The sequence below is a fragment of the Musca autumnalis genome, unplaced genomic scaffold, assembly GCF_047663935.1.
Source record: "Musca autumnalis isolate F117 unplaced genomic scaffold, ASM4766393v1 scaffold_2, whole genome shotgun sequence".
NCBI classification, from domain to species: domain Eukaryota; kingdom Metazoa; phylum Arthropoda; class Insecta; order Diptera; family Muscidae; genus Musca; species Musca autumnalis.
Window position 1 is genome coordinate 177,391,197 of NW_027411755.1, and position 26,714 is coordinate 177,417,910.

The window sequence follows — 26,714 nt, forward strand, 5'->3', positions numbered from 1 at the left end:
TCGAAATTAAGCCATATCGGTCCACTCCTTCAGGTACCTCCCTTACAATAGTTCAAAAATGTTCGGATAAATTGTGCGCACGATAACTCTTGAAGGGAGTGACCGGTTTGTTCCATACTTTATACATCCTAATATATCTACCAGATATAGATCAGGTTCGAATATGAACTATATTTGTCATCTCCTTTTGGTCCACACACAAATTTTCGGATAATTTCACTTTAACATCTGCTCTCGAATCATTTTGATTTTTGTTGAAGCAACTTGTATTCGCTGCCTCAATTACGACGGTAACAGTTTTTCCAGGGGCACGATCATATTTCTTGAGAAAACAGCCCCAAAGGTTTAAAGAAACTCTATGGCACCATATGTAGTGGCTGGAGAGAGTTCAAATGTCAAAAAAGGGCCACACAATTCTGAAAAGACCCAAAATATGTACATTCGATCTGTCCGTAGATGAAAGTTTCAATTCACATAGGCTAAGGTTATATCTCTGTCGGCAAAGCCGACTATACTTTTTACTTGTTTTTTTTTTTTAAATTGATTTTTTCAAGTCACTTTAAACAACACAACACATTTTGTACGTTAAACCGTACTGAGTACGTTTATGTTAAAAACTGTCAAACTTTCTAATGAAAATGTCAAATGACGCCTAGCAACACGTAATGTTGTCTAGACCAGAAACTTAGGTATCAGCTCTCGTATATCACATTTATAGACATTATTAGTTGTTCGATTTGATGCTAGTAAAAGGCACTAGCATAACATCGTATTGTTTTAGAAAACTAAATCATACGTTCTAAGTTGTTCGCTGTTCTCAGACGTATACAAATGTGTTCGATTTAAATAATATAAAATAATACCACAATAACTACAAACAAAATGGAAAATCCACAAGTTATTCATAATAATATACCACAGAATGGGTGAGTTTATAGAAAATAGTAAAAATATTTGGATTTATTGTGAATCTACTAAATACTTGATTAAAGTTAATATTCTATTATATATGACGAACTACACCCACATATGAACATTAGACTGACCCAAAAAAACATTTTTTTAATTTTTTCCATTTGATCCAAAAACCTTATATATGAAATTTTATGGCGATAGGTTAACGTTAACCCGTGCTAACCTAGCAATCTTTGTATCCATAGTAATTTGTATGAGGCCAAAGGGGCATTTTCACAAGATTTTCTAAAGACAACATGTTCCAATCCTTCTCCAGTTCATTGTTGTAGCTAAAAAACGATTTGTACAAAAATGTATGATGATCGGTTAACGTTAACCCGTACCACACCCGATACCGATTTTAATTTCCAAAGTACTTTGGACGATGTCCAAAGGCGAATTTTAAGGAAATCGCTCTACAGGCAGCAATTATTTTCCAATCGATGAAAAAATGTTACTAGTTCATTGTTGTGGCTAAAACCCGAATTCTACAACAAATTTAGATAATCGGACCAGATTTTGATATTGCTCCAATAAGCATATATGGCGAATTATAGGTAATTTGTGCCCTATAATATAGCTAAAATTAAAATCCGAGCCGATTTCACAATTTGTTGTAGGATTCGCTAGTTTGGCACGGGTTAACGTTAACCGATCGCAATAAAACTTCATATATAAAGTTTTTGGATCAAATGGAAAAAAATAGGGGATAGGAGTTCCAATTTTTTTGGGTCAGTCTAATGTACATTTGTATGAAATTATCTTGGAAAAGCCTTCTTTAACACAATTGCTGCGGAAGATTTTAGAAAAAAATTAAATTTTCACTTTGTCGTGCTTTTAGGGCATGAAGTGGAACTCGAAGAACAAATCGACGGAAGTATTCTTTTACAGTTAGAACAAGTAAGAACGGCGTTAAGTTCGGCTAGGCCGAACTTGTTATACCCTTCACCACCAAATTTCAGCCATTTCGGTGAAATATTGAAGCCGCAACCTGGGATTAAAATGGGATTAAAATTTCAGGTCGAAAGTTTTGCGCCCCAACGATGACTAAAAACAAAATTTCAGCCATTTCGGGGGAATATTTAGGCCACAACTTTTAAAATACCGCAAAAAGGGATGAACCGTTCTATGGGGGCTATATGAAGGCGTGGTCCTACAAATTAAGAGAGGAAAGTTGAATACATCCAATGAAGACTAAATATCAAATTTCAGCCATTTCGATGGAATGCTGAAGTCACAACCTTCAAAAACCGAAAAGCGGGAGGTACACTTCTATGGTGGCAATATGAAAGCGTGGACTTATACCTACAAATTTCAGGTGGAAAGTGTTGCGCCCCCAACGAAGAATAAATACGGAATTTCAGCCATTTCGGTGGGATATTGAGGCCACAACCTTCAAAATACCGAAAATCGGGTAGTACGGTTCCATGGGGCTATATGAAGGCGTGAACCTATAACGACAAAATTCAGGTGGTAAGTTTTATACTCCCAACGAAGACGTAATACCAAATTTCAGACTTTTTTGTGTGATAATGAGGCTAAAACCTTCAAAATACCAAAAATTGGGAGGTACCGTTCTATGAGGACTATATGAAGGCGTGGACCTGTACCGACAAATTTCTTGGGGATTGTTTCATACCCCAACGCAAACTAAGCACCAAATTACAGTCATTTCGGTGTGATAATGAAGCTAAAACCTTCAAAATACCGAAAATCGGGGCTATATAAAAACGTTGACCGATATAAGCCATTTGCAATACCAAACATCCTAGGAGTAATAGAAACTTCTATACCAAAATCCAAAGATCTATTTTAAAAAAATGCGAGCTGTATTTTGATTTCAACAGACGGACGGGCGGACGGATCGAATTTTACCCTGATCAAGAATATATATACTTTATGGGGTCTCCGATGAATGTTTTAAAGTGGTGCCATATGGTACCACCGCAGGGATTGAAACATATACGAGGGCTACAGTATTTATTTCTAGCTTAACAATGAAAACGCGAATACCTCTCATCTGCTGTTTTGTTACGGTCACATACGCATAGATCCAGGATTCGTCCTTCCTACTTTCCGTATTTTAAATGTTTTAGCCTCATTATCTCGCCCAAGTGGCTGAAAGTTAATATTTAGTCTTCATTGAGTCTACAAAAAATAGAAGTTATCAAAATCAGTCTTTGTCTTCTAGCCATTTACATTCAAAATATACCTGATGAACTGGCTTAAACCACCAGCGAAACGATCGTAGCATAGTGGTTGGGTGTGTGGTACTTCGCTAGAATTCATTTTTCAATACAAACTCCTTCAGCCATGTTAGCTCGATCATATCAATTAATTAATACAAAACTTTTCTCCAGAAATATTTTAGGTTTTCGTTTTAATATAGCCCCTTCAGATTGCTGAGCATTTCATCGTGTTAGCCAGCGCTGGCTGGGGTACTCGACCCCTATATGGTCGAGTTTTAAAATTTGTTGGTTTTTTTGTTGCAAAATTGTGACCAGTGGGTCACCCGAAATGGTGTCGAAAATGGTAAGAAATACTTTGCACTGCGCCGATAAGTTGCCCGAACGAATAGTGTTTTTATTAAACAATTCCGAAATTGAGTTGGATATGATTAATATGTCTGTTGTATTTGCATACCTTTGCAGCTGGAACCGATCGTAATTCCAACACATTATCATTAGCGACACCGTATATTCTTAATCAGGATAAAATTCTAAGCCGATGTAGCCATGTCCGACCGTCGGTCTGTTGTAATCACTCTAGCGCCCACAATAATTGAGCTAGAAAGCTATATTTTTGCAACCGAGTTTCTTCTTTCCATAGGAAGGTCAACTTCGAAGATGAGCTATAACGACCCACGTTTTGGTATAGCCCCCATATAACGGTACCTCCCGATTTTCGGTATTTTGAAGATTCTAGCTGCATTATTTAACGAACTACCTGTAATTTTTTGATTGGGAAGTTTTGTAATCACAGGGAATCTCAACCCAGTGGTTACAGAACTTCTCAACCAAAAATTACCAACATGCGTCCATGTTTTGGTGTAGCACCCTATATAAGGGTACCTCCTGATTTTCAGCATTTTTAAGGGTTAAGCTACACTTTTAACTGAACTAACTGTAATTTGACATTTGAGATTCACTGCAGTCACAGAACTTCTCCACCAAAAATTTTGAACATAGGTCCATGCTTTTGTCTAGCGTACATTTAACGGTACTTCCCAATTTTTGATATTTTGATGACTTTAGCCAAATTTGTTGACCGAACTAACTTTCATCTGACATTTGGGGTTCCCAAGGGTCAAAAAACATCCCCATCAAACATTGTTTACATAGGTCCATGGTTTGGTATAACCACCTATATGAGGTGAGAAAATCGGGATTTCTGTATTTTGAGAATTTTAGCTAAAATTTTGAAACGAACGAGCTGAAATTTGTACGTCAAAATTAACATTGATCACAAAAGTTCTACACCAAAAATTGTCAACATAGGTCCATATTTTGGCATGGCCTTCATATAAGCGTACCTCCCAATTTTGGGCATTTTGAGGATTTAAGATACTTTTTTGACCGGTCCAAAACTTCTACATCAAAAACTGTCAACATAGGTACATAAATATTTTGTTATAGTCTTGAAATAAGGGTACCTCCCGATTTTAGGTATTTTGAGGATTTTAACTGCATTTTGATTGAAATACTAGTTATTTGAAATTTTTGGTTCCCTGCAGTCACGAAACTTCATGTCAGCATAGTATAGCCCATGTTTTCGTATAGCCCTCATATAAAGGTACCTCTCGATTTTAGATAATTTGGGGATGTTGCCTACATTTTTTCACCAAACTACCTGACACATGAGGTTCCCTGTGGTCGAAAAACTTTAACAATCAAATATTGTTAACATAGGTCCATGTTTTGGAATAGCACACCGAAAAAAAACCGTTATATGATGATCCGCCCGAATTTCGGTATTTTGAGGAATTTAGCTACATTTGTTGACGGAACTAACTGTTATTTAAAATTTAAAGTTCCCAGTGGTTGCAAAATTTCTCTCCCATGCATAATCAACATAGGTCCATGTTTTGGTATATCCCCCATAGAGCAGTACCCCCCGATGTTCAGTATTTTGAAGGTTTTTGCCACATTACTCATACACACACGTTATTTAGCCTCCGATGGGGCTATAACATATATCTGCACAGAATTGTCGGTATGAGTCCACTTTTCAGTGTAGCCTCGGTAGAACGGCACCGCCTGATTTTCGGCATTTTTAAATCTTTTGCTGATTTGGCTGCAACGAAATGGTTGAAATCTGGTTTCAATATAATTTATGGAGTATAACACCATTTTCACTTGTTTGTAATGAGTTCGGACATTCTAGGTGCAGTTTCGCAGATCATGATCCTTAAAGCGATGGTATTTTCTTTTGTTTTTCGTGGTAGTATGTTCTTACGAGTATTAAACAGAGGAATTTTGACATTCTCGTAGGTGAAACTTTCGTTGCATGTTTCAGGAAGCTCCATTAAATTGCACGGTAAACCTAGTGACCATAACCCCATGGAATTTACTCTGAAACTTAAGGACTTTGTCCCCACTTGGCACGTGAGATGGAGTTAAACATGATGTCGAATATGAGCCAAAAAACAATATTTAAGTACTTAGCGATCGCTACAAATTTCGTGAAATTCTTTCCACAGTAAACAGTGGATTCCATTTCAGATAACTTGGATTCGATGTAGCTTTTTGCCTAATTCGTACGACAACTCTCGCAGGAATTCGGTCCCAACTTTGTATATCGTAAAATTTGCTCCTAACATTAGGCTAACTATCCCACAAAATTCAAAAGTTTTTAACAAAGCGCAATTTATGGGTTGCACGTTAAATCGATTTAGACCTTTTTCCGAAGGTAGTCCTTTTGGTGCAGATTACAATAATATATTTTTTGTGGACCAGTCTATACTCACTGAGAAAATGGCAAAAATATCTAAAAACTCTTGCGGCAACCGAACGAAACGACTGATGTACACGATAACTCTCGAATTGATTACCCGATTTGGTCCACACTTTAAACATCGTAATATTTCTTTCAGACTTGGGACAAGTGATTTTTTTCGTTTAAATGAAGTTTAAGGATGCCCGAAAAAGTTTTGAACATTTTACTGAAGGTAATCCTTGGGGTCCTAATTACAACGATAGATATTTTCGTAGATAAGTACATGGTGGCTGGTGCTTGCAAAAACTATAGAAAGGTGTGACTGACATGAGTCCACACTGTGCACTTTGTTATAACACTCTTAAACATATATCAAGCTCAAGCACGTGTTATACCTAACCCCCACAAAAGTTCAATTCTTCTGTGTTTAGATGCAATGTAAGGCTACTTCATGCATCATGTTGAAATCATAATAGCGGATAATAAGAAAAGAATATTTTTTTTAAGGTCTATATTCAGTTCGGCTCAATATTTATAAGAGATGAGCACAAGGGAGGCTTCGTGGTATTTAATTACAACCACTTACTTACTACTTAGCTGGCCCATTACAGAACATTTGTTCTATAGGCCGAACTAAGAAAAGATCTCCAATTCTCTCTATTTGTTGCTTCGCTTTCTGGAATACCGCGCCTTTTCATCTCATCATCCACTTGTTTGCGCCATCTATTCCTTGGCCTGCCAATTCTGCGTGCACCGCCAAGCGGTCCGTGTTTATACACCTTTTTAGCGGGGTCATCATCGCTCATTCTTATGATATGGCCTAGCCAACGCAATCGCTGCATCTCGATACGTTTAACAATATTGATGTCGTTGTACAGCAGATACAGCTCGTGGTTCATGCGACGTCGATATTCACCGTCAACGCAGATTGGTCCGTAGATCTTTCGAAGAATTTTTCTCTCAAACACACCAAGCACTGCCATGTCTGCTTGCGCAAGTACCCAGGCTTCGGAGCCATACATCAGCACGGGTAGTATCAGTGTTTTGTACAGCGTTATTTTTGTTTGACGAGATATGGCTTTGTTTTTGAACTGCTTACTTAATCCAAAGTAGCATCTGTTGGCCAATATAATTCTTCTTTTTATTTCACAACTGATGTCGTTTGTTGTGTTTACGGAGGTGCCGAGGTAGACGAAGTCTTTTACTACCTCAGTATTATAGGAACCAACTTCCACAGTCGTTCCGAGCTCAATGGACGCATTGCGCGTCGACACCATCAACTTGGTCTTCTCACCGTTTACCGCCAGACCTACTTTAGCAGATTCTCCTTCGACCTTCATAAAGGTATCAGTTACTTCTTTTACTGATCGGCCTATGATGTCTATATCATCAGCATAAGCAAGTAACATGTGACTATTGGTGTAGATTGTGCCACTTCTTTTGACGTTTGCCTCTCGTATAACCTTTTCCAGCAGGATGTTATAGAGATCACACGAAAAGCTGTCTCCTTGTCTGAAACCTCTTTTGGTACCAAACTCTTCGGAGAGGTTCTTTCCTATTTTAACTGAGGACCTCGTGTCAGTTAAAGTCATTTTGCAAAGACCGATGAGCTTTGCGGGGATACCAACTTCAGACATGGCTTGGAATACCTTTGAACGCAGCGGGCTGTTGAAGGCTGCTTTATAATCGACAAAAAGGTGGTAGGTGTCGATCTGCATCTCTTGGGTCTTCTCCAGGATTTGCCGCAGGGTAAATATCTGGTCAATGGTGGACTTGCCAGGTCTAAAGCCGCATTGGTATGGTCCAATTATCTCGTTCACCATAGGCTTTAGTCGTTCGCACAATAGGGAGTAGACTTATGCCCCTATAGTTAGAGCATACAGTCTTATCTCCCTTCTTGTGGACGGGGCACAGGATACTCAGGTTCCAATCGTCGGGTAATCGTTCTTCCTGCCAGATGGTGCTAACTAGCTGATGCATACACCTTATCAGCGTGTCGCCTCCGGTTTTGAACAGTTCGGTTGGTAGGCCATCGGCTCCTGCTGCCTTATTATTCTTCAGCCGATTTATTGCTGTCTTTACCTCATCTTGGCTGGGCGGTATACACTCAATACCATCTTCTGGGATTGGGACTGTGGCATCTTCGTCGTCTTCGCTGCTATTGGATACCAACAGTTTTGAAAAATGTTCTTTCCATATCCTTAGTACACTATCTGTATCAGTTACCAAATTACCTTGCTGGTCTCTACAGGAGGATGTGCCTGTACCAAAGCCATCAGTTTGATGCTTGACTCTTTGGTAGAATTTTCGGACTTCATTCTGGCTCCTGTACGTCTCGATTTTTTCAGCCTCCCGCTTTTCCATCTCTCTCTTTTTCCTGCGGAAAAGACGTTTCTCCTCTCTCCTTTTCTCCCTGTATCTCTCTCGTGCGCTACGCGTTGCTACGGATTGTAAAGTAGCCTTATATGCCGCATTTTTCTCTTCGGTGGCAGCACGACACTCCTGATCATACCATGGATTCCTTGGTGGAGGCCTCTGGTATCCAAGTATGGATTTTGCGGCTGTTTGCATGGAGTGGGCAATGCTTTGCCATTGCGCTGATATGTTATCGGGAGGAGGAGTGCTTTGATTAAGCAATTGGGCTAGTTGAGTAGAATATGCTGTGGCTATCTGTTGTGATTGCAGCTTACCGATGTCTAACTTTCGTGTTGTGTCTGTTCGTACTTTGTTTGCTACGTTTAAGCGGGTGCGTACCTTTGCTGCAACAAGGTAGTGGTCCGAATCAATGTTTGCGCCTCGGAACGATCGTACATCCAACACGCTCGATGAATGTCTTCCATCTATCACAACATGATCAATTTGATTTCTTGTTTTCTGATCTGGAGACAGCCAGGTGCCCTTATGAATATCGAGATGATTAAATCTGGTACTGCTAACTACCATGTTTTTTGCAGCTGCAAAGTCTATCAGCCTCATACCATTGTCAGATGTTTCACTGTGGAGACTGAATTTCCCGACTGTTGGGCCAAAGATATTCTCCTTTCCAATTTTGGCATTAAAATCGCCTAGAATGATTTTAATGTCATGGGCAGGGCAACGGTCATATGTTTCTTCTAAGCGCTCGTAAAATATATCTTTGGTCTGTTCGTCCTTTTCTTCAGTGGGAGCATGAGCGCAAATAAAGCTGATGTTGAAGAATTTAGCTTTTATTCGAATTGCAGCAAGTCTTTCATTCACTGGGGTGAAGCTGGATACCAGATGTTTTAGTCTCCGACTAATTACGAATCCGCAACCAAACTCATGCTTTACGTCATGGCAGCTATAATACAGTGCGTCACCTTTAGGTGTTGTTGTGACGCCTTTCCCAATCCATCGTATTTCCTGTATGGCAGTAATATCGGCCTTGTACGTCTGCCAATGCGAAGACTGCACCTTCTCTATAAAGAGTGCGAACATTCCAGGTGCAGATTCGCAGATCATGGTCCTTAAAACGTTTGCGGGGTTCGTCAACTTTAGAGGGGTTTGTTTTTCTTTTCTTTCGTTTTTTCATAGAAGTTGTTTTTTTCTAGGGGAGGGTTACTAACCCGACGCCCAAACCCAAGTTTTTAACGTTCTTATGGGTGAACGCGCGGCACATGTTAGCTCACTACCTTTAACGGGTGTTAAAGGCAGATCCCCAGGTGACACCACGGGGAGGTCAGTGTCCACTTGAGATGAAAGAGGGACCAAGATAAATCCTGGGCTTTGCCATGTTAAAACCGGTCAGGACCGTTGCTTGGTATCTTCCATCCCCTACGTCACCCAATTACAGGAAAGTAAATAAAACCATAACATGCAAAAAGGCGTTAAGTTCGGCCGGGGCGAACGTTTTACACCCTCCACCATAAAATATTCTAAACTAAAATGGAATTATGAGTTTCCTTTCCTGTCCACAATTTTAGATACAAACAATTTTCGATCTCGGATACCCCAAATACCTAAATTATCTAATGTAATCTAAAAAAATGTATTCAATCAGGTGGTACCCTAATATGGGGTCTATAATTGGCAATTGTTGGAGGAAAACTTGTGTAACTGTAGGAAACCTAAAACGTCTAATTACGGGTAGTTTCGTCAAACAAAGTAGCTTAGATCCTCAAAATACCGAAAATCGGGAGGAACCGTTATATGGGGGCTACACCTAAGCAAGGACCTATTTTGACGATTTTTAGTGAAGAAGTTTTGTGTCAAATGTCAAATTACAGCTAGTTCAGCTAAAAATTTTAGCTAAAATCCTAAAAATACCGAAAATCGGAGGGTACCGTTATATTTTGGCTATACCAAAACATGGACCTATGTTACCACTATTTTGTGGAGAAGTCTTGTGGCCACTAAGAACCTCAAATGTCAAATTACAGCTAGTTAAGTTAAACATTTTAGCTAAAATCGTCACCATACCGATAATCGGGAGATACCGTTATATGGAGGCTATATCAAAGTGTGGACCTATCTTCACAATTTTTGGTGGAACAGCTTTGTAAATGCAGGGAACCTCAAATGTCAAATTACGGGTAGTTCTGTCAAACAATGTGGCAAAAACGTTCAAAATACCGAAAATCGAGAAGTACCGTTATATGCAGGCTATACCAAAACATGGACCAATGTTGTAAATTTTTTAGGAGAAGTGTTGTGATCACTGAGAGTCTTATATGCCAAATTATTGCCAGTTCGGTTAAAAATTTTAGTTAAAATCCTCGAAATACTGAAAATCGGAAGGTACCGTTACATGGGGGTCGCAAGTTATTACTTCAATGTGTTACAAACGGAAAAACAAACTTAATATTCCTTCCATGCTATGGTGGAGGGTATAATAATCTGTATATACTAGCACAGGACAGTTCGAGGAAACTCAGTAGTATTACAAACTAGTGTAGGATATCTTATTATCCCTTATCTTCACTATAACCTTTTTTAACCTGCTAAAAATTAACCCTATACTTACTTAACTTTTTATCTTTCAGTTATTATACTATTATAGCTCCTGGTACAATTCAACCCAATTTCGATTATGCTGTAATTGTGACATTGCACAAAAGCACAGAACCGGTCAGCATACATGTTGGTATTACAGGACCTTCCTACAATGACACTAAAACCATCGAACTACAACCTTTTACGTCCGAAATGATTCTATTTAAAATTCCGCCACTACTTGAATACGGTCACTATGAACTACTAGCCGAAGGTACCAAGGGTTTAATTTTCAAAGAAACCTACAAATTGTTGTATAAAAATGAAGAACCTAAACTGTATATACAAACCGATAAGGCCACCTATAAACCTGGAGATTTAGTGCAGTATCGTATCATGGCCTTGGATAGAAATCTAAGACCAGCCAATCTACACACAACCCTGAATTTGGTATTAAGCGATGATGCCTCTAATGAAATCAAGCAAATAAAAAATCTGCAATTTAATAAAGGCGTACATCGAGGACAATTTCAGCTATCCGAACAACCGGTGTTGGGTGAATGGAATTTCAATATTACCACCGAAGGGCAAGAATATCAAAACAAAACCTCGAAAAGTTTTAAAGTGGCCAAATATGTTTTACCCAAATTTAGTGTTAAAATTGAAACGGATCCCGAAATAGGGCTAATGGATAAATTAATTAAAGTGACAGTTCTATCCCAATATACTTATGGTCAACCTGTGAAAGGATCTCTGAAGATTATTGCAAAATTAAAGAAGTATTCCAAAATATTAGCAACTTCGGAGAAATCCATGGACATTAACGGAAAAACAGATGTGGCAATTAGTTTTATGGAAGATTTTAATTTGAGCGAAAAATCCGATTACAATGATTGGCAGATAAATATTGAAGCAATTATGACAGAAGCTTTTACAGATATTCAACAAACCGCCACCACAGAGGTTAAGTTGAGACGCTCTCGTTACACCATTACCCCACTAGATTGGGAGCCGCGAGAATATGAACTAAATAAACCATTTGAAATCAAGGCATTGATAAAAGATCTAAATGGTCGCCCAATAATAAATGCCAAGTCTAAGGCAAAACTTATTATAATTCCACATTGTAACATGGAATATACACCCAAGGAAAATGATTTACTATTTGAATCTGAAGTTAACTCCGAGGGCATTGCAGTTTTCACAGTTAATATAACCAAGGATGAAAATTACGACAGGGTCATTTTTCAATTTGAGGAGGAAATGTATTATTATAGTTTAACTCTTAAGAGACCATCTGATGAGGGCGATAAATGTGTTGGTCCTTTGACTGTATGTCATCAAGAAGATGAGTAAGTACACAACGTGTTTTTAAGATCTATGTGAGGGCCATGTCAATATTTCTAAGAGGGTCTTTATAGATGACCAGGAGGAGTCTTTATAGACATTTCATTGCATTCGATGATACTTGGTCCTTGGGTTTGGCGGTCGTCATCGTATAAGACTCCTTCATCACGCAGATTTAATAAAGCTGCAGGCGGCAGGTGTTTTTGTTTCTGAGAATGGCGGGAACAGTTCCTCATTGTACTTCAGGAACTGTTCCACCATCCTATTATCCACATCTTAGCTCCTCTCCAGAAAGTTCAGCCTGTTCTTCATCATAAAGACATCGGTCCGAATAAAGTCTATACCGTTAAGTGGACGTCGGTATTTTCCGTTGGTGTCTATTGTTGGTGATAGTCCTCCTCGCATACGAAAAAGCCTTTGATAGGTGAAGTTCATCCCTTTGGCCTTTGTCATAACATAGTCCACGTGCCGGCCGAAGTCAAACCTGTCGTGTCCATATGATTCCAAGGTATTATTTCATCCTGTCAGAGCTTCCTCTGATTTCATTACCAACTTTGTTCGGAAACTTCTTGCTGTTGACTTTGGTTTGCCCTTAAAAACCACGGATTCGCATTTTCCAGCGTTTAGGTTGAGTTCCCATTTGTTGAAATATTTGTGAAGTATATCCATATACACATTCAGGTATTTTTCCACTGTGCCACCAAAGCGTCCTCGCATCGCCAATAGGATATCATCGGCATTGGTAAGCACGATTCCTTCTTCAGATGAACAAGTTATACAGCACTGGTTGCAGAAGTTATCCTTGAGGCACTCCAGTCTTAACGGGTCGTTGCTCGAATATTTTGTCATATACTCTCACTCGAAATACTCGATCGCTCAAAAAACTTGCTATCATGCGGCAAGTTTGATGATCGAAGTCAAACGTTTGCATTTTGTATAAAATGCCATTCTGCCATACCATATCGAAGGCTTTGGCGAAATCCAGGCTCACCGCAATTGTCCCTTTTTCGACTTAAAACCTTCCGATACGTATGTGGAGAAGGCTGCTAGATCATGGGTTGTGGAGTATTTAACTGTAAAACCAAATTGGCAGTCTCTCAAAATTCTCCTGGTTTTGATGACCCCGTTGATGTGTCGGAACAGAAAGTATGCAAACAATTTTCCAAAGGGCGATAATATGAAAATTGGCCTATAACTTCCTCGCTGAGCGAGCATCATCTCCAGGTTTCGGGATCGGTAACACTAGAGCCTCTTTCTATGCTATCGGCAAATAACCAATGTTGAGACAGTGGTTGAACAGAATAGTGTGGAAAAGTATGACGGCATTTCCTGCGAACTTTGTCGGTGCCGCAAGACTTCTTCGCTCGACGTGCTATGGCTGATCCGACCATATCTGGATCAACAAGCCCGTTGTTTTCCCATAAAGATCCATCACCTGTTGAGGATGCATTTGCTTTTAGCTTGTTGCTAAATTCAATCATCGGAGTGTTATTTCATATCCGTTCTGCAGCCGTGCTCACTTGGATGCGGAAGGAGGTATCAATCGTTGCTTGGAACTGGTGAATATCCTGCATGTGATCTGCGAAGATTTCTGCCTTCTGTGCGTTGGCCGAGATTAAGGTTCCATCGTTGTTTACGATTTCTTCTACCGGCTGCCTAAAGCGTAGCCCAGCAGCTCTCTTCACCTTCCCGTAGGTCTTGGGTTAACTTCATACCTTTCGAGGTAAGTTTTGAAGCGCTCTTTCTCATGTATATGAGGTTAGTTTTAAGGATGCGCAGCCGTCTAATAGTATAGGTGACTGCTTCACTCGGAGACCGTTGGTCCATTGTGTTCATCCTAGGTAGATTGTAGATGATGGAGTTAAAGTAAAGATGTGAAGATAAAGATATGGTGAGATGATGATGAGTTTAAAATGCGGATCAGGTGTAGATGTAGGGTTTGATGGTGTGGTAAGATAATGGAGTGGAGATGAAGATGTGATTCGTTGGCCAATTGATGTACTAAAAGTAGAAAGAAGAGAATTAGCATAGAATTATGTTAGTTAGGGACCTTGCCAAGCCATGATAGGTGCTTGGTAAAGTTAAGTAGGACAATGGAATCTATGTTACACAGAAAGGTCAGAGTATCAATATCATATCTTCCCAGTATTCTGTGTCGTCTTGTTTGCAATATGGGATACCTGCAGAGTAAATTTTCGACAGTCTCTGTCTCCTTCGCATCTTCACAAAGTCTGCAGTAGTCAATGCCACTGCCATCCCATTTCGAAGTTAGGGATCACACTCTGCAGTGACCTGTTATAAGTCCCATCGTGATTTGTATCCCTAACTTATCAAGTGAGAGGAGTGAGGTCGTTCTACGACGAGATACCACAGACCAGATTGATTTAGATATCTTGCAACCAGGTTCCAAGAGCCATCTTTGATGTGCCCTCTCGTTGGCCGTGTAGTTTCATCAACCGGAAGGTCGATAGACTTAGAGCCACTTCGAGCTAGTTCATCTGCTACCTCCTTTCCCATTATGTTACTATGACCTGGAACCCAACATAGCTTTACGATATTGTGTATGTCATGCAGAGCCTTCCTGCAAACAAGGATAGCTCAAGAGTTAATCGTCCATGACTTGAGAGCCTTGAGGGCCGCTTGACTATCGACATATATTGTCACCGGTCCTATAAGACTACCTTCAAGTCTTTTCACCACTTCTGCTGCTTTTCTGATAGCAAGAATCTCCGCCTGAAAAACACTGCAGCTATCGTCAAGCTTGTATGTGTTTGATGAATGGCTTCTCGCAGTAGACGCCAGCATCAGTGCCTTCTTCCATTTTTGAACCGTCTGTGTATTTTGCCAGACTGTCCAGAGGAGATATGCCCTTAACCCATGAGTCCCTGCTTGGAAAGATAACGGATAAGAAGTCAAACTTGACTGCTTGGAGATAAGCAGTTTTACATTCGGTGATAATCCTCCTCACATACTTTTCCGTAGGCTTTTCCGCCTTTGGCATTTGGCAGGTGAAGTTCATTTTTTTGGCCACACATAGTCCACGTGCCGGCCGAAGTCAAGCCTGTCGTGTTCATATGATGCCAAGGTATTTCATTCTGTCAGAGAATTCTATGATTTTATTACCAACTTTGATGGTTGATATGTACCTCCGGAAACTTTTTGTGGTTGACTTTGTTTTGCCCTTAAAAACCACGGATTCTTATTTTCCAACGTTTATGTTGAGCCCTACCCCTCCCCATTTATTGAAATAGTTGTGAAGTGTATCCATATACACATTCAGACGTCTTTCCGCTGTGCCACCAACGCGTCCTCGCGTCGCCAATAGGATATCATCGGCGTAGGTAAGCAGCATTCCTCCTTCAGGTGGTCCTGTTACGTCGGTGATGAACAGGTTATATAGCACTGGTTCCAGAAATTATCCTTGAGGCACTCCAGCCTTAACGGGCCGTTGTTCGGACATATTGTCTTCTACTCTTAATCGAAAGACTCGATCCTTCAAAAAACTTGCTACCATGCGGTTTGATGATCGATGCCAAACTTATATTTTGTATACAATATCGAAGGCTTTGGCGATATCCAGGCTCACCGCAATGGTCCTTTTTTCATGGAGAACGATGCCAGAGCATGAGTGTTTAGCTCTAAATCCAAATTGGCAGTCTCTCAAAATTTTCCTGATTTCGATGACCCGGTTGATGCATCGCAGCTGAAAGTATGCAATCAATTTTCCAACGGCCGATAATAGGAAAATTGACCTATAACTTCCTCGCTGACTAGCATCAGTTCCAGCTTTCGGGATCGGTACCACTAGAGCCTCGTTCCATGCTATCGGGAAATAACCAAAGTTGTGACAGTAGTTGAGCAGAATAATATGATGACGGCTTCTCCTGCGGTGCCGCAAGAATTCTTCGGTGCTCGATGTGCTATTGTTTTCTCATAAAGATCCATCAAATGCCAGGATTTCTGCCTTCCGTGCGTTGTTCGAGATTAAGGTACAGCAAGGTCATCTCCAGTGCTCGATGGTCGGATTCGAAGTCGTGCCTTGCCAGCGGTCCTTGGAAGCCTTGCACTAGTCCAGGAGTTCGAAGAAAGTAGTCTATGAACGACTTTCCGTGGGTGTTGGGTCGGTTCAAACGTCGAACACAGGTCTACTTTCGGGCAGCTGATGAGGAATTGATGCAGAGCACGTCCTCTCGTGTCTGTCGTGCCCTCTCCCCAGTTGTGGTGGTTTGCATTGAGATATTATCCAATGATTACTTCAGCGACCGCACTTAAATTGACATCGTTGGGATTGGCACAGTTGAAGTCTGCTTTCGAACGGACATACATTGCCATGATGACAATGTGTGCGTCATCTCGGGCCCTAGTCCTTGTTCCGACTTTAGTGAGCTTCATATCAGCCTTGTTTGTAACCAGTGTATCCGTCGATTGCAGAACATCTGGCTTATACTGATTGATTAACAGCTACAGATAGTGACGTTTCTTCCCGGAAACGGGAGAAATAATGTTGAGGAACATGCACTTTAACATTGACTTTAAACACAGGGGAGTCTTTAGCACAAGGGTTTCTTTATAGACGAATCTTTACAGACGAGCTGAGGAAATCTTAATAGACGAGCTGAAGGGAGTCTTTATAGACGAGCTAAAGGAAGTTTTTATAGACGAACTGAAGGGAGTCTTTATAGACGAGCTGAAGGGAGTTTTTATAGACGAGCTGAAGGGAGTCTTTATAGACGAGCTGAAGGGAGTCTTTATAGACGAGCTGAAGGGAGTCTTTATAGACGAGCTGATGGAAGTCTTTATAGACTAGCGGACGGGAGTCTTTATAGACGAGCTGAAGGGAGTCTTTATAGACGAGCTGAAGGGAGTCTTTATAGACGAGCTGAAGGGAGTCTTTATAGACGAGCTGAAGGGAGTCTTTATAGACGAGCTGAAGGGAGTCTTTATAGACGAGCTGAAGGGAGTCTTTATAGACTAGCGGAAGGAAGTCTTTATAGACGAGCTGAAGGGAGTCTTTATAGACGAGCTGATGGAAGTCTTTATAGACGAGCTGAAGAGAGTCTTTATAGACGAGCTGAAGAGAGTCTTTATAGACAACTTGAAGGGAGTCTTTATAGGCGAGCTGAAGGGAGTCTTTAAAGACGAGCTGAAGGGAGTCTTTATAGACGAGCTGAAGGGAGTCTTTATAGACGAGCTGAAGGGAGTCTTTATAGACGAGCTGAAGGGAGTCTTTATAGACGAGCTGAAAGGAGTCTTTATAGACGAGCCGAAGGGAGTTTTTATAGACGAGCTGAAGGGAGTCTTTATAGACGAGCTGAAGTAGACGTGCTGCAGGGAGTCTTTATAGACGAGGTGAAGGGAGTCTTTATAGACGAGCTGAAGGGAGTCTTTATAGACGAGCTGCAGGAAGTCTTTATAAACGAGGTGAAGGGAGTCTTTATAGACGAGCTGCAGGGAGTCTTTATAGAAGGGGAGTCTTTATAGACGAGCTGAAGGGAGTCTTTATAGACTAGCTGAAGAGAATTTTTATAGACGAGCTGAATTCAGTCTTTATAGACGAGCTAAAGGGAGTCTTTTTAGATGAGCTGAAGGGAATTTTTACAGACGAGCTTAATTAAATCTTTATAGACGAGCCGAAGGGAATCTTTATAGACGAGCTAAAGGGAGTCTTTATAGATGAGCTGCAGGAAGTCTTGATAGATGAGCTGAAGGGAGTCTTTATAGACGAGCAAAAGGGAGTCTTTTTAGACAAGCTGTAGGTAGTCTTTATGGACGAGCACAAGGCTTTCTTTATAGACGAGTCTTTACGGACGAGCTTAAGGGAGTCCTTATTGACGAACTGAAGGGAGTTTTAATAGAAGGTCATAATTAAGTTATTATAGACGAGCTGATTGGAGTCGAGCGGAAGGAAGTGTTTATATGCGAGCTGAAGGGAGTTTTTACAGACGAGCACGTCATTCCAGACGGTATCGTCCGTCCGTCTGTTGAAATCAAGATGGAGCTTTGTAATTTAGTACAGAAATTCTATTACTCCTAGGATGTTTGGTATTGAAAATGGGCTATATCGGTCCACGTTTTGATATATCCCCCATAGAACGGTTCCTCCCGATTTTCGGTATTTTGAAGATAACACTGAAATTTGGTGTTTAGTCTTCACTGGGGGTACGAATCTTTCCACCTTTGTCGGCAAGGTCCACGTCTTGATATAGCGCCCGTTCCAAGGGCTTCCGATTTTCGGTATTTTGAAGGTTGTGTCCTCAATATGCCACCGAAATTCCTAAAATTCGGCATTTACTGTTAGCTGGGGTCTCAAAACTTTCCACCTGAAATTTGTCGGTATAGGTCCACTTCTTCATGTAGCCCCCATAAAACAGTACCTTTCGAGTTTCTGTATTTTGAAGGTTGTGGCGTCAATATCCCACCAAAATAGCTAAAATTTAGTGTTAGCAAGGGGTATAAAACCTTCCATCTGAAGTTTGTCGTTATAGGTCCACGCCTTCAGGGGGCTATCGTAGACCAGTACCTCCCAATTTTCTGAATTGTGAAGGTTGTGGTCTCAATATTCCACCGAAATGACTAAAATTTGGTATCTAGCCTTCTTTGGGGTATGCAACTTTCTACCTGAAATTTGTCGGTATAGCTCCTCATCTTCATATAGCCCCCATAGACCAGTACCGGTATTTTGAAGGTTGTGGCCTCAATATTCTACCGAAGTGGCTGAATTTTGGTGCTTAGTCTTGGTTGAAATTATAAGACTTTCCATCTGAAATGTGTCGGTATAGGTCCTCGCCTTCATATAGCCTCCATAGAACGATACCTTCCGATTTTCGCTATTTTGAAAGTTGTGTCCTCAATATCCCACTTAAATGGCTAAAATTGGGTATTTAATGTTAGCTTGGGGTGCAAACCTTTGCACCTGAAATTTGTCGGTATAGGTCCACATCTTCATCTAACCCCAATAGAACGGTTCTTCCTGATTTTCGGTATTTTGAAGGTTTTAGCCTCATTAACACACCAAAATAGCTTAAATTTGGTATTTAGTCTACTTTGGGGTACAAAACTTTCCAGCTGACATTTTTTGGTATAGGTCCTCATCTTTATATAGCCCCCATAGAACGGTATCTCCTGATTTTCGGTATGTATTTTGAAGATTGTGGCATAAATGTCTCACCGAAACGGCTTAAATTTGGTATTTAGTCTTCGTTGGGGGTATACAAGTTTCCAACTGATATGTTTCGGTATTGCTCTAGGTTTTCATATATCCCCATAGATTTTCGGTATTTTCAAGATTTCGGCTCCAATTTCCCACCGATTTTTTTTTTAAATTTAGTATTTAGTCTTGGTTGGGGGCATAAAACTTTCCACCAGAAATTTGTCGGTATAGGCCCACGTCTTCATATAGCCGCCTTGGAACGGAACCTTTCGATTTTCGGTGTTTTGAAGGTTGTGTCCTCAATATCCCACCGAAATTGCTAAAAATTGTCATTTATATGCATTTATATGTATAGGTCTTCATATAGCCCCCATTGTACCTTTCGATTTTCTGTATTTGACGGTTGTGGTCTCGATATCCCACCAAAATGGCTAAAATTTGGTATTTATTGTTAGCTAGGGGTATTAAACCTTCCACCTGAAGTATGTCGGTATAGGTCCACGCCTTCATGGGGGCTATCGTAGATAAGTACCTCCCAATTTTCTGAATTTTGAAGGTTGTGGTCTCAATATTCCACCGAAATGGCTGACATTTGGTATTTGTCTTCTTTGGGGTATACAACTTTCCACCTGAATTTTGTGTAGGTCCTCGCCTTCATTTAGCCCCCATAGAAAGATACCTTCCGGTTTTCGGTTTCCCACCTCAAAATCCCACCGAAATGGCTAAAATTTGGTATTTAGTGTTAGCTTGGGGTGCAAAACTTTCCATCAGAAATTTGTCGGTATAGGTCCACGTCTTCATATAACCCCAATAGAACGGTACCTCCCGATTCTGGTATTTTGAAGGTTTTAGCTTCATTAACACACCGAAATAGCTGAAATTTAGCATTCGTTGGGGTACAAAACTTTTAAGCTGACATTTTTTGGTATAGGTCCTCATCTTTATATAGCCCCCATAGAAGAGTATCTCCCGATTTTCGGTATGTATTTTGAAGATTGTGGCCTATGTGTTCCACCGAAACGGCTGAAATTTGAAATTTTTTGACTTCGATGGGGATATACAAGTTCCCAACTGAAATTTTTCTGTATTGCTCTAGGTCTTCATATAGTCGCCATAGAACTGCGATTCCAAATTTTCGGTATTTTCAGGACTTTTGCTCTAATGTCCCACCGATCTTCGTTGGGGGCATAAAACTTTCCACCAGAAATTTGTCGGCATAGGGACAGGTCTTCATATAGCCCCCATAGAACAGTATCCTTCAATTTTCGGTGGTTTGACAAATGGAATAACTTAATTTTGGTATTTAGTCTTCGCTAAAAGTACACGACATTTATACAGGTACAAAACGTCCCTTGACAAAAAATCAGACAGTAGCCACATTTTTCTACCGATTTGGTAGTTAATTGGATTTTTGTGTTCCCAGAAGATAGAAAACTTACTCGAAAACAAACTGTCCACATACATATATCCAAGTTTAGGTCCAGCCGGTGTTGCCCAATTTTATGTATTTCGAGGGTTTTTTGTCAAATGTTCGAGCCGAGATTGCTGTAATTTAATATTATGTGTTGTCAGGAGTCCTAAAGCTCAATTTGGAAAATTATAAATATTGATCCATTTTTTGATAAGAACTACGATGACGCCCCACATGAGCTCTTTTGTCAGTTGGGATATACTACTCCTGCATTAAGAGGTAGAGCTTAGTACTTTCATAAACGAAAGGAAACTAATTGCTCCTATTCACTTCAATATACTTTGTTGTAAAGGATATAAAAAATTCGGCTCGACCGAACTCAACGCCGTTCTTACTTCTTTTCTCTTTAAACCCTTATCGTTTTGTAGGCCTATACTTGGTGAAGAATTTACAATTGATATACTATCGGATAAGCCATTAGTCGATTTTGTCTACATTGTAATTGCCCGTGGTAAAATTCTACGACAACAACTGGTGCGTTTGAACGATGGGATTACAAAATCGTATAGCATCAAGATGATGGCTACTTTCGATATGGTGCCAGAGACTAAAATATTTGCTTACTTTATTGATGATATTGGTGAAGTTCGTTCGTCAATGGTTGAACTAAGATTTGCGAAACAATTTCAAAATAAGGTAAATAATTATTAAACATTATTAATTTGTTTTGTGCCAAACTGATAAATGTTTTCGTTTAATTACAGCTTAAAATTTCCGCGCTTGAGGAGACGAAACCTGGTGCTGAGGTAACATTACAAATCGAAACTGATCCAGAGTCCTTTGTGGGCCTATTGGCTGTTGATCAGAGTGTATTGTTGTTGGAAACGGAAAATGATTTTGATTATGAAACAATTTTTGATGATTTGAATTCTTATGAATCCGGCTTATATCTTGCTGATAGATGGTCTAGCGAGCAAGTTGGCAAACGTTGTGGATTGGTTACACTTACAAATGCCCTCCAGCCGCAACCAAGTAAGTGTGTAAGAATGGTAGCATTGAACCTAAAGCCTTTGATAAGGTCAAATGATACCCTACGACCTTTTTTAATCGTTAGGTTACCCACTATATTTTTGCTCATATAGTGAAGCATGGAGTTCCCCAAGAAGGGATGATATCACCGGAACTGCCAAACCTCTACCTGATAATCCAAAATCCATTAAATTAAAATTTTATGTACTAAAAACTACATTTTATTTATTATTGTTTATTTGTAGAAATACCGAAATTAAGGCATACAGGTGATTTCAAAGGTTTCTTTGATAGTTTTGAATCCAAATGCGTAGCGTATTGTTTGGCCGCTAAAACGCCAAATCCACCAGTACGTAAAAATTTTGTGGAAACTTGGATTTTCGAGGATATTGAAAGGTAGGTTTTTACTGAATTTAAAAAAGTTCTAGATCTACATAATTGAATTCCAAATTCCTTCTTATCATCCCCTCTGTGGTAGCATTAATGTCAACGGTTTATCGACATTCACCAAAAAGATTCCCGATACCATAACATCATGGGTTATTTCGGGATTTTCAATTAATCCCCAAAGCGGATTTTGTATGACTGAAGAACTAACCAAAGTTCGGGTATTTCAACCATTCTTTGTAAGCACACACCTACCGTATTCGATAAAACGAGGTGAAGTTATAGCCGTACCTATAATCGTCTTTAATTACATGGACCATGATTTGGAAGCAGTTGTTACCATGGAAAATTCTGATGATGAATACGAATTTATGGAAGAAACCTGCGATCCTTTGCAAGTAACCAAAAAGCTGGTTGTGCCCTCCAATAGTGGGGAGACGCTAACCTTTACAATTAAACCCAAAATAGTGGGAGAAATATTGTTGAAAATCAAGGCCATAACTCCATTGGCTGGGGATGCCATACATCAAAAACTAAAAGTGGAACCAGAAGGTGTGACCCAATATGAAAATCAAGCTCATTTCATAAACATTGCTTCGAATGGTCTACCCCTTGAATACACATTGAAAGCCGACATACCCAACGGAATTGTTGAGGATTCCGAATATCTGGAATTCACAGTGGTGGGAGATATATTAGGACCCACCATTAAAAACATCGACCAATTGGTACGCATGCCATTCGGTTGTGGTGAACAAAATATGATTAATTTTGTACCAAATATTTTGGTATTGGAATATTTGCAAGCCGTGGGTCGCGATATGCCTTTGCTCGTGGAGAAAGCCAAACAATATATGGAAAAGGGGTATCAAAGGGAACTGACTTATAAACATCTCAGTGGTGCATTTAGCACATTTGGAGAGGGCCAAAGTAAATCGAATAGCTGGCTAACGGCCTATGTGGTTCGTTCATTTATACAAGCCCGCAAATACATAACAATTGATGAGACAGTTATTGAGGAGGGTTTGGAGTATTTGCTGGAAACACAAAAGGATAATGGCCAATTTCCACAAACCGGTGAATTATTTGAATCTTCAAATCAAAATGAGTTGGGAGTATCGGCATTTATTCTACAAGTTTTCTTGGAAGATAAGGTAAGTAGTGTTCATACATATATAAACAGTTTATCTCTCAGATTATCCTTCTTAAAAAATTCAAGTTAAAAGCTGTTTCTGGTGGCAATTCCTAAAATAAACCAAGTTAATAGCTCAGACAGTCCTTGGAAAAATATTCTTAAAATAATCCACGTTTATAGCACAGATGGTCCGTGCAAAAATATTCTTAAAATAATCCACGTTTATAGCCCAGATGGTGCTTGCAAAAATATTCTTAAAATAATTCACGTTTATAGTTCAGATGGTGCTTGCAAAAATATTCTTAAAATAATCCACGTTAATAGCACAGATGGCCCCTGCAAAAACATTCTTTAAATAATCCACGTTTATAGCTCAGATGGTCCTTGCAAAAATATTCTTAAAATAATCCACGTTTATAGCTCAGATGGCCCTTGCAAAAATATTCTTAAAATAATCCACGCTTATAGCTCAGATGGTGCTTGCAAAAATATTCTTAAAATATTCCACTTTTGCAGCTCAGGTGGTCCTTGCAAAAACATTCGTAAAATAATCCACGTTTATAGCTCAGATGGCCCTTGCAAAAATATTCTTAAAATAATCCAAGTTTATAGCTCAGATGGTCCTTGCAAAAATATTCTTAAAATAATCCACGTTTATAGCTCAGATGGTCCTTGCAAAAATATTCTTAAAATAATCCACGTTTATAGCTCAGATGGCCCTTGCAAAAATATTCTTAAAATAATCCAAGTTTATAGCTCAGATGGTCCTTGCAAAAATATTCTTAAAATAATCCACGTTTATAGCTCAGATGGTCCTTTGCAAAAATATTCTTTAAATAATCCACATTTATAACTCAGATGGTCCTTGCAAAAATATCCTTAAAATAATCCAAGTTTATAGCTCAGATGGTCCTTGCAAAAATATTCTTAAAATAATCCACGTTTATAGCTCAGATGGCCCTTGCAAAAATATTCTTAAAATAATCCACGTTTATAGCTCAGATGGTCCTTGCAAAAATATTCTTAAAATAATCCACGTTTATAGCTCAGATGGTCCTTGCAAAAAATAACCCACGTTTATAGTTAAGATGGTCCTTTCAAAAATATTCTTAAAATAATCCACGTTTATAGCTCAGACGGTCCTTGCAAAAAATTCTTAAAATAATCCACGTTTATAGCTCAGATGGTGCTTGCAAAAATATTCTTAAAATAATCCACGTTTATAGTTCAGATGGTCCTTGGAAAAATATTCTTAAAATAATCCACGTTTATAGTTCAGATGGTCCTTTCAAAAATATTCTTAAAATAATCCACGTTTATAGTTCAGATGGTCCTTTCAAAAATATTCTTAAAATAATCCACGTTTATAGCTCAGATGGTCCTTACAAACATATTCTTAAAATAATCCACGTTTATAGCTCAGATGGTCCTTACAAACATATTCTTAAAATAATCCACGTTTATAGCTCAGATGGTCCTTGCAAAAATATTCTTAAAATAATCCACGTTTATAGCTCAGATGGTGCTTGCAAATATATTTTTAAAATAATAAACGATTTTGGTTCAGATGGTCTTTGAGAAATAGTCTTGTATGTATACCTCAGACACCAACAGGTGTGGTGAAGTAGAATATCATGTCCTTCAGTCGACTTCGAATTACATAATTATATTTTAATTTTTTAAGGTTTATGCCACTGAGTATTCAAAGGAAATCGACAAATCGTTACAATACCTTGCCGACCATGTGGAAAAAGAAGATAATATTTATTCCCTAGCCCTTATTTTATTGGTATTCCAAAAATCAAAACATCCTTTGGCAGAAAAAGTAATTGATAAATTACAACAAAAATCGAAATTTGAGAATACTTTAAAATGGTGGTCCAACTCAACGAAATTTGATAACAATGACATTGAAGTCACTGCATACATTTTGCAAGCTTTATTGGAAACCGAGGAAGAACCGGGAAAGATATTACCCATTATCAAGTGGTTAATCGGTCAACGTAATAATCTGGGTGGATTTGATTCAACACAGGATACAGTTGTGGGCCTTCAAGCTCTAGTGGCTTTTGCAGAAAAATATTCACCAACTAGGGGCGGTGGAAAAGTTAAAATCCATTTCAAGGCAATGGATGAAGAGGGTGTAGAAACAACTTCCGGTTACTTTGAGGTGGATAAAGAGAATTCCTTTATTTTACAAAGCCATGTGGTAGGTAGCACTCTCTCTAAGTATCGACGATTTCAATAATAATTAAATATCAAATTTTATCTTCTCATTTAGCTACCGAAAGCAACCCGCCAAGTTTGCTGCACTGCTACTGGAGCTGAGGGTGGTGGATCTTCCTTAATACAATTGTCCTATAATTATAATTTGAATGTGCCAGAAAAGGAGTCAAATTTTCACATTAAATGCAAATCTAAAGTTACTTCGGTGTCTGGACAATTGGCGCTGAATGTTAGTGCTGAATATAAACCTCAAGCATCCGTCGGTCGGCATGAAACAAATATGGCTGTTATGGAAATTAGTCTACCATCAGGATACATTACTCACATGGATAATTTGCAATCGCTTCAAAGTGCATCACGTGTTCAACGAGTTGAAATGAAAAATGATGATACCATTGTAGTGGTCTACTTTGAACGACTTGTTGCGGGCGAACTTAGCTCCTTTGATATTTTCGCCAATAAATCACATGCAGTGGATAATTTGAAACCCACACCAATTACAATCTATGATTATTATAACACCAAACAACGTGCTACTGTATTATATCAAATATAAAATATTAACCTTTTAATTATTTAAATAAAACACTTTTCGACTAACAATAAAAAAACTTTTGCCTACATGAGGCCTTGATAGAATTATTGTTACACTATATGTATGTACTAAAACGTGGTCAGCATTATTATGTATTTTGTCCTTATCTTTTTCAAAGGGAGAGTACATATGCCCATAGAAACTTTGGAAAAGACATTCCAAGTTGATTTAGAGAAAAGGGTCCTGTACTCCGATGAATGAACGATTGGCAATGTCACCATTTAAGCAACATTAGTCTCAAGTCCCATGCCAAAGCTGGAATGGTATTCTGTTACTGCTCTGAAATGACTGCTCAAACGACGACATTATTTGTTCTAGAATGGACCCCTCTCACATCCATGCGAAAAGCTCCAAAAAGTACGCTCTACCAATAACAAAAAAACCAAACCAAAAAAGTCTACATACACCATATAAATCTCGAGTTTTAAGGGTAAGGAAGCATTTTTATGAAAATCAAAGTACATAGTTCTATTTCATATCCCTAATAAATAAATATTAAATACAACAAAAATATATTCCATAATACGAATAACGGTAAATTCTATAAAAATTAAAAAATTAATAGTGAAAAAGTATACATACACCCCAATGAAAT

At 39.1% G+C, this 26,714-nt stretch overlaps 1 protein-coding gene across 1 annotated transcript; it reads left to right on the top strand.

The window, feature by feature from the left end:
• The first annotated feature begins 758 nt into the window (after positions 1 to 758).
• Positions 759 to 26,135, top strand: LOC141394918 (CD109 antigen-like). The gene is made up of 8 exons (XM_073970078.1): positions 759 to 926; positions 10,890 to 12,191; positions 21,176 to 21,443; positions 21,512 to 21,779; positions 22,022 to 22,172; positions 22,255 to 23,317; positions 24,983 to 25,507; positions 25,580 to 26,135. Exons 1-8 carry the CDS (start codon positions 883 to 885, stop codon positions 26,078 to 26,080), a joined length of 4,122 nt encoding a protein of 1,373 aa, XP_073826179.1. The 5' UTR covers positions 759 to 882; the 3' UTR covers positions 26,081 to 26,135.
• The last annotated feature ends 579 nt before the right edge of the window (positions 26,136 to 26,714 follow it).

Coding starts and splice junctions, on each gene's coding strand:
- LOC141394918 (XM_073970078.1), top strand. CDS start 883: ATGGAAAATCCACAAGTTATTCATAATAATATACCACAGAATGG. Junction 927..10,889: donor AATAATATACCACAGAATGG/GTGAGTTTATAG, acceptor TTTATCTTTCAG/TTATTATACTATTATAGCTC. Junction 12,192..21,175: donor GTATGTCATCAAGAAGATGA/GTAAGTACACAA, acceptor ATCGTTTTGTAG/GCCTATACTTGGTGAAGAAT.